General features: G+C 42.6%; 1 protein-coding gene across 2 annotated transcripts in view; it reads left to right on the forward strand.

Annotated features, from left to right (window-relative positions):
• Positions 1-803, forward strand: part of LOC144488024 (solute carrier family 35 member C2-like) — a 36,236-nt gene extending 35,433 nt beyond the window's left edge. For both annotated transcript variants that reach the window (XM_078206040.1, XM_078206041.1), the window contains exon 7: positions 319-803. In XM_078206040.1, coding sequence (XP_078062166.1) covers positions 319-446 — 128 coding nt within the window. In that variant the 3' untranslated portion in view covers positions 447-803. The remainder of the gene's footprint in view (positions 1-318) is intronic.
• Positions 804-11,597: the final 10,794 nt, after the last annotated feature.

The raw sequence follows: 11,597 nt of genomic DNA on the forward strand, positions 1-11,597 counted from the left end.
TTCAACCCGGCACTGCGAGATCCCCCCCCCTGGGATTCTCAGTGTGAACAGGGTGGGATGTGTTTGGGGACAAATCAGAAAAACAAGCCTAAAGAATAAACTACGTTAAAACAAAACAATGTTAAGTGGGGTGATTTAAACTGAGGACTTACTGTACCATCTAAAATATATGACAATCTTATTATTAATACGTACACAGTGCCAAAAGCTAACCAATGGAATGCATATTACAAATTCATAGAGTCTTGCTTCAGATTTTGTTGCTCGTTCAGGGTTTCACTGACTTTGCTTTTCTATTATTGTCTTTCTCCTTTCCAGACTCCTCCAAAGACAAAAGGATGGATACACTCCATAATAAGACAATGACAGATATTGATATGGAATTACTGCTCAGGAATGGACAGGCAAATGAGGACAGTGACGAGGAGGATGTAATTTATCAGTAATGACAGTTGTGTCTAGTTTATAAAGAATCCCAAGGTTCTGCTTCACATGGTTTACATTTGCTATGCAAAGGTGTGCCTATTATTGTGCTTGAAACTTTGTGTCTGTGTATTTCAGTCCATAATTGGAACTAGTTAGATTGGCACCTATTACTTTAAGAATGGACTCATTCTTGTGACAAGTGTAAGGGTTAGGATACCAGTAAAGCATCAAATACATTTCCATATTGTCACTAGGAGGTGTGGAATTTTTGTATGACCAGTTGAACTGTGGAAAAGGACACCCACCTGCTCACTATTGGGTTTGGACCCTCCAAATATGGGTTGTATTGGGAGAGAATAGTTTGAAGTAAATAACACTGAAAGAAAATACTGCTGGTTAGTCTATTGCTAGTAGCATTCAAATCGGCACATTATGGCTTCTCTGCAAGATTTATTGGACAACACTGAAAAATATTGCCCCAAGTGACTTTTCTTTTCCTGTAGCTGTTGATCCAACGTACGAAATACGACTGGTAACAACTGATTTTAGTTGAAATGCAAATACCTGCTGTCAGGAAAATAACAAACAAAAATGACTGACTGATATGCATGGACAGAAAATTATACATCTATAAAATATCTTCTTTATCATGAGGGTATAATCAAGAATCAATGAAGTTGTCTTCTTTTAATGGAATTTAGAATTAATTTGATTTGACCTTATTTTACCCTAATTTCTCACTCATAGGAATCATAGAAACCCTACAGTACAGAAAGAGGCCATTCGGCCCATCGAGTCTGCACCGACCACAATCCCACCCAGGCCCTATCCCCATATCCCTACATATTTTACCCGCTAATCCCTCTAATCTACACATCCCAGGACACTAAGGGGAAATTTTAGCATGGCCAATCAACCTAACCCGCACATCTTTGGACTGTGGGAGGAAACCGGAGCACCCGGAGGAAACCCACAAAGACACGAGGAGAATGTGCAACAGGCAGTGACCCAAGCCGGGAATCGAACCCAGGTCCCTGGAGCTGTGAAGCAGCAGTGCTAACCACTGTGCTACCGTGCTGCCATAGGCCAAAATCTTCCTGGCATTTACCCAGGCGGGATCTTAGTCCTGCCAACGGTGCATCCCCGCCATGGGTTTCCTGGCAGTGAGGGATGAGTTCAACAGGAAACTCCGTTAACAACAGCCACTGCCAGCAAGTGGTGCACCACCTCTCGCTGCTGCAAAACAGGCCACAGAGGGGGAGGAAAATCCTGCCCATAATATGCCCCTTTTACATGGAAATCCAGGGCGGGACCTTTCTGCCACTCAGCAGCATGTTTCGTGCCGGTAGCAGGATGTGGTCCTGCCGTTGTCAATGGGGTTTCCCATTGAACACACCCCTCGCCTTCGGGAAACCCGCAGCTGGGTGTGCCTTCAGCAGTATAAGATCCCACTGGCGTGAACGGCAGCAAGACTTTGGCACCAGGGTATGTTCTATGCAGAAATTATTAGTAACAAAAAAAAAAGAGTACTCCAGGCAGCCACTGTATCTAACACACTGTTTATATTGTGACATTAGGTACAAAACCCAGGTGAATCTAACATAATTAGAAACCAGGAAAGTGCTGATTATATGTGAAAAGTTACAGAGTGTTTTAAAATCTGTGATTAAAATGATTTCCTTGTTATATTTACTGTTCTAAATTTTTCAGTTTTGCAAATAACGCCACAGTAAAACCCCATCAGTAGCACATTGAGAACACACTGTTGTCTTCCACTCACACGGTTGTCCACTTCCTCAATTTATATGAACAATTTTCCCATTCATTTTTCCACACCCTTTGCCTTCTTGAAGACTTAGTTCCACATATTCTGTGTCCTGTGCATAAATCTAAACTAAGTGTACACCTTCCTCCTGGGTTTGAGCCTCTGTCCTCTGGTTCTAGAGCTTATGGTAGTGTTTAACGTGTTAAATCCATCCACTCCCTCAAGATTTTTGATGGGTTGGTTAGGTGGCCACATGGGGTGTATGAAGGACAGTAACACACGATGCATGTGGCTGCCAACAGTTGGTGGCAGAGGCTGTGGTAAGCTGGTGGGACTGGTGCAAAACAAAACAGCGGATGGTAAGGGGAAATCTAACAACAATGTTACCCTGGGTGGAGAGATAGTTTCCATGGGGTTGGGATGGAATTGATGGGAGCGATGCAGCTGGTAAGTGCGGGATTAGGATGAGATGGTGGAATTGATTAAGTGTGGCAAAACAGCAGGGACAGTTTTTGGTGCAACATATTCTCAAAGTATTCTCTATACTAAAAATGAACATGCACTAGACTTGGATGAAAACATTTTTTAAAAAAGTTATCAGGTAGACTAAAAGAATATAGTAAAATTCCATGAAACCTTACAAACAGTGCAACTGTGGAGCATGAATATGCTTTTCCATGGGGTTCAATCAGATAGGTTCCAGCCACTCGAGGGCAGCATTGTTTTGGGCACTCTAAATTATGCAGTACCTGTATCCGACAGACAGGGGAGCCTGTGAGCAATACACCAGTGAAAATTCTAAAAGAGAGATGTCATTACAGCGAGATTCAGACGTGCTGGATTCATTCAGGCTGTACTCAAGTTACAACCATTCCAGTCCCTGCTCTGCTATCATTTTCATCTCCCCATAGAAACAAGAGCTATGGAGAAGAGGAAGTGGGTAAAAGTTAAAGTTAAACTTTTACAGTTTATTTATTAGTGTCACAAATAGGCTTACATTAACAGTGCAATGAAAATCCCCAGTCGTCACACTCCAACACCTGTTCAGGTACACTGAGGGAGAATTTAGCAATGCACCTAACCAGCACATCTTTCAGACTGTGGGAGGAAACCGGAGCACCCGGAGGAAACCCACACAGACACTGGAAGAATGTGAAAACACACAGACATTGACCCAAGCCGGGAATAGAACTCGGGTCCCTGGCACTGTAAGGCAGCAGTGCTACCATTGTGCCACCGTGCTGCCCATTTCATAACCAGTTACAAAAGATGCTTAAATAAACATTCATATATTAATAGAACTGTCATCAACTTCAAATGGCAAAAACAAATGTAATATTTACACTTACATTATTAATGTGATTTCTGGTTGGATCTGTCCTCCACATGTTTTCTTAGATTAAGACTCAGTGATGTGCCGATGCTTCGCAATTCAGCTCTGAGGTTTCCATCCGTCAGTCTGTTGTGCTTCCTGCATCTAGTCATGTATAGAGGTAACAAATACATGATTCAGGCTTTCAGCAACAGATCAGCTAATTTAGGGGCGAAATTGGGTGATGTTATGGAGGTGGAAATATGCTGTAATATTGATTGGGGGAGTCAAGGATGAGTAATAAAATGTTGGCAATGCCTGCGATGTCCACATCCCACGAAGGAAAATATAAAAATGCACCAACAGATGCACCTCTGTCCCTTAGCAGAAAAAGTCTAGCTCGTGTGTATATGTTGGTCCAAACATTGACATCAACTTTGCAATGCCAGACAACTGGACTTCAATTCAACCAAAATTCTCACTTACCTTTCTGCTTTAGCTGGTTAATTTCATCTTCATCTAGGGCACAAACTTAAAGGGATTCCTCTTCAAACCTCCTTTTATCAACCCCAAGCATTTGACATACTGTGCCACATTTGCTCAGATCAAATTCAAATGGATTCCAGAGCAATGAAAGGAAGAGCTTCAGATCACTCGGGAAGAAAAGTGGTTCTCAAATCGTTCTGCCACGTAGACAGTGTTTGTACGTGTACTGATGAATCAGATTTATTTCCTTGATCAGAGTGTTTTTCAAATTTGGGGAGTGTAGTCACATGAACTGAGTGGATATTAACTGCTGGTGCAGTAGGAATTTTCTTACACGAGCAACTGGTGTGGGCAAGAGGTGATTTCTCCCCTGCAATGACTCATTCAACAGGTTCAGGTGACCAGCAATGTCGGTGACAAAAGCCACCTCAAAAACCCAGTTTTCATCTTCTAACTCTGGAAACATTTAAGATTTCAGTGCAAGAAACTACTGATATCCAGCACAGTGCCAAGAATCGGTCCAGTACTTTACCACAGCTCAACTAGCGCACTTCAGAGTGCATGACAAAGTCTCCATTTTCAGTTTCAATTTGGTCCACGAACTGACAGTGATGCAGGGGGTGAGCATGTGTGAAGTTAACAATTACAGCTTTCAGTCCATCTCCCTTGCCAAGTTTAGTGCAGAGCACTTCTTGGTGTACTATGCAATCGACAGCAAATATGTTAGATACATAAGTCTCAAAAAAGCTACAAATTCATGGTGTGTTCTTGTCATGGAGGGACAGCTATCTGTTGTAACTGATATAATTTTTTTCCAAAAGTAACTGGTGTTCTTCAAAATAATCAGTAAATGCCTCAAAAAAACTGAGCCCTGTACTTGCCCATGTATTCCTAAACCAAATTCTTCTGTGGTGTTCAAATCATTGTCAACACAACGAACCCAAATGCAGAGCTGAGTAATGTTGCTAATATCTTATTCATCCAGCTCTACATTGATAACCTCACTTGAATAGACAGATCTGAAAAGCTGTTCTGCCAGATCGTCAGCCGTTTCTTGCACTCGGCGGCTCACGTGTATACCTGTTGAGTTGCAGACTTTTAACATGTTTGTTAATTTCCTCTTGGTTTTCAAACCCAGCAATAAAACAGCTGCAGATTCAATGATGAATTATTTCACTAATTCACCATCTGAGAATGGCTTTCCATTTTTTGCAAGTAACCAAATCAATGTAAAAGCCAGCCATGCTTATCTGAGAATCTGTGGTGTGGCTTTTGCTACCAAATGAACCTGTTGGACTTTAACCTGGTGTTGTTAAACTTCTTACTGTATCTGAGAACCTGCCAGTGTTTTCATAGCTTCCTTCAGATTTGAAAGCTGTCAGGAGCATTGAGCAGAACCTACCGGAGATTTTGCCCTGTGAGGGGGGAAGGCATGTTTCATAATGCCTGTTAACATTGTAACTTTTTTGGGACTGCTATCACCTCGTTGCAAATTAAGCACAATGATCTCTCTTTCTGTTGAGTAGCAAAATAATCCAGCTCCCAACTCTGTTTTACCATTCTGCCCTCATCACTAATTTTCCCCCTTTTTGGCTACTACTTCTTCCTCTGCATTTTTTGATTTTGCACTGGATTCTCCTTCCTCACCATGCCACTTCAACAAAAGAACGATCCATTAGGCAGGAGCAAACCAGATAACAGTCAAAAATTCAATAGCAAGAAGCACAACCTTCCATGTATGCTCTGGCACTGAACATGGCAGTCTCCCTGCACTTGCATACCCAGAATGCACTGGATGTGTTGTTTAAATGGTGGGAACTGCAGCATCGCGATCCTGGCATCAACTACAAGAGGGTAATCCTGGCAGGAAATGGAGCAGCGTGTCCTGATGGGAATCTCAGCAGTGCGTCTTGGCATCACCTCACAGCAGCGAGATCCCAGACTTGGAATGAGCTCAGTATTAAGAACAAAGAACAAAGAACAATACAGCACAGGAACAGGCCCTTCGGCCCTCCAAGCCCGCGCCGCTCCCCGGTCCAGGATTGAATCCAGGATCCCCGCCCAATTTTCCAGCCTATCTACATCCTAATATCCTATCCACCGAGCTGTCCCTCACAGCTACGATGCTTTGTTCATCACAACCTATTAACTCACCCCTACCCCCCCATTCCAGACCATGTGATCTCCAGGGAGAGGCGAAAACCCAGAGTAAAAACCCCAGGGCCAATATGGGGAAAAAAAAATCTGGGAAATTCCTCTCCGACCCCCTGAGGCGATCGAAACGAGTCCAGGAGATCACACTGGCCCTGTTCCTCTGCCTATCTGTACTGTGGACAAGCATCAGTGTTGAAGTGTAACTTTTTTCCTGCTAATTACTTGTAAACGACAGACTCTACCTATTCATTCTCGTCAAAATAACAAGCATTTAATAACGAAGCTCTGCATGCAGAAGATGGCTAAGACTTGAGGTTAGAGAGCAATTGGTACAGTTGCTAATTCCTCCACCAAGTCCGCGCCTAGCCCCAGAAACAGTCCACAATTTATACAAAATCTCTATCAGGTTTTGTGACAAAGGCTTACGTGGGAAAATGAGCAATAAAACAATTAGTAGCAACATCAATACAAGTGGCATCTCCCCGTGACTTCCGAGGCCCCTCAGTCTTATCAATAATATTATCTTGTCCTTTGAAGGAACAAAATGGTTCAGTGACTCCCTCACCTCCGACCTTATCTTGTTTATGTACGTAGTTCTAAAGTATTTCTCAAAACACCCTGAGATCAGGCCAGTGGGCCTTATATTGTTTTATTACTTCCCTTCCCTAAGATAAGCAGTCAGCCTTAGTTTGACCTTACTAGTTTGGGCATGTTTGCACAATCTAACTTCTAGTTCCGAATGTGGTGTGTCGAAGTGATGGGTTTTAGTTAAGTTGTGGAATTCGCTTTCAGAAGTCGGATCAAAAACTGATGAGACACAGGTTTCTCCGCAAACCTTCTTTATTGCATCGGAGGAGAGATCGCTGGACCATGCGCATCTAGCATGGGTTCGTGAGTCTCTGTCTGGCTTACAAAACAGTTTCAGTTACACACGACGGAGATACATCCACATACTTCTGTTAGCCAATAAGGGCATAGCTGTATTGTTACATTTTGATTAGATTACTTTCAAGAACAAAAGGCCAATCGATAAGGCCCTGCCCTCCGAAGCCAGAACCACAATTACCTATTAGCAGTTTCTTTAACGTGATCATTAGTTTCGGTGGGCCTTGTCGCTCTCGCCTCAGGCCCTTTCCATAACCAGTTTATCCCTCAACTGATTCCTAGTTACGCATCCCAATTTTAACCCTTTCCTCCTCTCAATCGACCTTATACACATTCTCAAAGTCAGGCAGCATGGTCGGTGCAGGCTTCGGCGGGCCGAAGGGCCTGTTCCTGTGCTGTAATTATCTTTGTTCTTCTTTTACTAAAGATGTCTAAAGAAGATTCTAATTATTTTTCTACGTCTCTTTTCACATATGGATAGCTCTGTATAGCTTTTCCCTGAGAGAAGTTTTGTTTATGCCTTTGGTGAAAGAATAACTGGATATCCTTAAAAATGTTGTCCTTGCAAGAAAGGTGTTAATTTGACTTCAAATGTTTTGAGAGTCTTTGCCAATAATTGTTTGATAATGAATCTTTGAATTGCAGTAATGTACTAAGACCAATTTAATGTAATTTCAGTGAATTTCAGCAATAGTTGATTCATGTTAGTTGTTGATGAAACTAAACATCACTGAACTTCTAGGGAGGGACTTTAGAGGGGTTATTTTGTAGACCTCCTTAACCTATCTTCTAAAGGAGTTGGAGGAAACTCACCAAGTTACTATTATTGCTGAACACGATTTTGCAAGACTGTAACCGGTGAAAATAATGATTTTTGGTGTTGGGATTGATTAGTACGGTTAATAAAAGACCCCCCCCCCCCGCCCCAGAAACATAGCATGCCTCTTATCAACTTCCATAACTAAGGCCTCCAGAACTGCATCTGAGAACCTGGAGCCCTTTGCCTTGGTGCTCCTTATAGTCTCCATTGCAACACTGGTAATCAGCAGCAGCTGCTTTTGATTCATCTTTAAGAGGGACAGTTTTTAAAAGCTGGAGGCTAGCTGTGGACTTGCTAGCCTGGCACACTGTTAGGTCCCTTGTTGTGCAGACACGTGTACAGCAGCAGGACGGAGGCGCCACATAGCGATCATAAAGATTAGACAATTGAGAGTTGCCTCCCTCAATGAAAACAGACGTAGGCAGATCGTGAATTGTGACCCTGGCATCTAAAAACAATTGCAAGCAAATTTTTAGCTATTGTTTTCCTATGATTAAGAAAATTGGATGTTGAGCATATGATGGACCTGAACAACAAGATTTCCTCCCGATATTTAATGTCATATGTTTATTGGGTAGGATGATCAACTCTTGTGAAGGGACACTGTGACCATGGGACTGATTGGGGACTGTTAGAGCAGGGGAGTTGGAGGCAGGGTGGGGTGGTGTGGTTGTTGGGTTGTTGATCATAACTCCTTCTGGTGACTAATGGTCACAGTACACTTGCTCACAAAAATTAAACTGAGGCCAGAGGAGTCTCCCAGAGACTTTTCTAGGCTTTCCTAGAAATAATAGGCAAAAGAACAAGCAGTTGCTAAAATAAAGCTAATCCCTTAAAATGCAGGAGAGTTGGTCACCCTGTTATTGGACAAGTGTACCATGAGGTAAGACAGCTCTAACAAGGGACTCAAGCGCATGCTGCAAAACTTTAGTAAAGCCTTCAATAAGGTTCCTCATGGCAGGCTGATAAGAAGGTGAAGTCATATGGGATCCGAGGTGAGCTGGTAAGAGGATACAAAACTGGTTTGGGCATAGAAAAGCAGAAAGTAGCAGTGGAAGGGTACTTTTCTAACTGGAGGTCTGTGACAAGTGGTGTTCACAGTAAGAAGTTTAATAACACCAGGTTAAAGTGTAGAAACTTGATGTCTGTGTCGATATGTGCGATCTTCATGGAGATACTCTTCACTTGGAGCCGGCAGTTTGCGGTGTCGATGGTAGTCATGATGTGGTGGAAAATGTAGGGGTCGGATTAGTAAATTTGCAGATGATACAAAAATTGGAGGAGTAGCAGCTGGTGAGAGGATACAGCAGAATATAAATTAGCTGGAGACCGGGGCCAAAGGATAGCAGATGGAATTTAACCTGCACAAACGTGAGGTGATGCGATTTGGAAGGTTTACTGCAAAAGGAGAGTATACAGTAAATGGTAGAGCCCTTAGAAATATTAGCATACAGAGGGATCTAGGCATGCAGATCCACTGTTTGTTGAAGGTAGCAACTTAGGTGGACAAGGTGGTCAAGAAGGAGTATGCATGCTGGCCTTCATTGGTCGGGGAATTGAGTATAGGAATTAGAAAATCACGTTGCAACTGTATAAGACTTTGGTTAGGCCAGATTGGAACTATTATGTACAATTCTGGTCACCACACTACCGGAAAGATGTTGATGCATTTGAAAGGGTGCAGAAGAGATTTACCAGGACGTTGCCTGGTTTGGAGGATATGGACTTTCTTATGAAGAAAGGTTGAACAAACTTGGATTGTTTTCATTGGAGTGTCAGAGGATGAGGGGGGGAGCCTGATAGAGGTTTACAAGATTATGACAGGCCTGGATAGAGTGGATAGTCAGAATCTTTTTCCCAGGGTTGAAGGGTCAATTACTCGGGAGCATAGGTTGAAAGTGAGAGGGGGAAAGTTTAAAAGAGATGTAAGGAGCAATGTTTTCAGAGTGTGGTGAATGCCTGGAACGCATTGCCGGGGGAGGTAGTGGAAGCGGATACAGTAGTGACTTTTAAGGGGGGTCTTGACAAGTACATGAATGAGATGGGAATAGAGGGATATGGTCCCCGGAAGCGTAGAGGGTTTTAGTTAAGTCAGACAGCATGGTCAGTGCACGCTTGGAGGGCCGAAGGGCCTATTCCTGTGCTGTAATTTTCTTTGTTCTTTAAAGATAGTCTCAGTGAAATAAAAAGCCTACAATGCTGCAAAGATTAGTCATAATGTGGAGATGCCAGCATTGGACTGGCGTAGCCACTAAAGTCTCACAACACCAGTCCAACAAGTTTATTTGGTAGCACGAGCTTTCAGAGCACTGCCCCTTCATCAGGTGAGTGGAGGATTGGGTTCACAAACAGGGCATATATAGACACAGACCCAATTTATAAAATAATGGTTGGAATGCGAGTCTTAACAGGTAATCAAGTCCCTACAGGTGCAGACAATGCGAATGGAGAGAGGGTTAAGCACAGGTTAAATAGGTGTGAATTGTCTCAAGCCAGGACAGTTAGTGAGATTTTGCAAGCCCAGGCAAGTTGTGGGGGTTGCAGGTAGTGTGATATGAACCCAAGATCCCAGTTGAGGCCATCCTCATGTGTGGGGAACCTGGCTATCAGTTTCTGCTCGGTGATTCTGCTTTGTCATGTGTCTTGAAGGCCGCCTTGGAGAACGCTTACCCAAAGATCAGAGGCTGAATGCCCTTGACTGCTGAAGTGTTCCCTGACAGGAAGAGAACACTCCTGCCTGGTGATTGACTTGCAAAATCTCTAACTGTCCTGGCTGGAGACAATGCACATCTCTTTAACCTGTACTTAACCCTCTTTCCATTTGCATTATCTGCACCTGTAAAGACTTGACTACCTGTTAAGACTCGCATTCCAACCATTATCTTGTAAATTGAGTCCGTGTCTATATATGCCCTGTTTGTGAACCCAATCCTCCACTCACCTGATGAAGGAACAGCACTCCAAAAGCTCGTGTTACCAAATAAGCCTGTTGAACTTTAACCTGGTGTTGTGAGACTTCTTACTGTGCGAAGATTAGTGGTAGATAAGATTTTAGAAATTAGCAGGGAATGACTAAAACAAGGAGGAATTAGTGTAATGCAAGTATGCTAGCTGGAAATATAAAAACAGATAGTAAGAGTTTCTATAAGTATTTTTAAAAAAGAGTAAATAAAGTGAATGCTGGTGCTCTAAAGGGCAAGACTGATAAATTAATCATAGGACACAAGGAAGCAGCAGAAACATTGAACGGATATTTTGCATGACTTCACTGCAGAAAACACAAAGAAAATACCAAGAATACTTGAACAACAAGATGTAAAGGGGAGGGAAGAACTTAAAACAATCTCAGTCAGTGGAGAAATGGTACTGGGAAAATTATTAGAACTAAAAGTTGACAAGTCCCCTGGACCTGACTTTCATCCTAGGGTCCTAAAAGAAATGGTTGTAGCGATATTGGATGCATTTGGTGGTGATCTTCCACATTTCCCTATATTCTGGAAAGGTCCCAGCAGATTGGAAAATTGCCAATGTAATATCTCTGTTCAAGAAAGGAGGGAAACAGAAAGCAAGAAACTATAGGTCAGTTATCCTAATGTCTGCCATATGGAAAATACTTGAATTCATTACTAAGGAGGTAATAGTAAGACATTTCATAATAGAATCAGACAAAGTCAACTTGGTTTTGTGAAAGGGAAGTCATGTTTGACTAATTTATTTGATTTCTTCAAGGAAGTAATGGGCAATGTGGA

This window comes from Mustelus asterias, unplaced genomic scaffold (assembly GCF_964213995.1).
Source record: "Mustelus asterias unplaced genomic scaffold, sMusAst1.hap1.1 HAP1_SCAFFOLD_1222, whole genome shotgun sequence".
Classification (NCBI taxonomy): domain Eukaryota; kingdom Metazoa; phylum Chordata; class Chondrichthyes; order Carcharhiniformes; family Triakidae; genus Mustelus; species Mustelus asterias.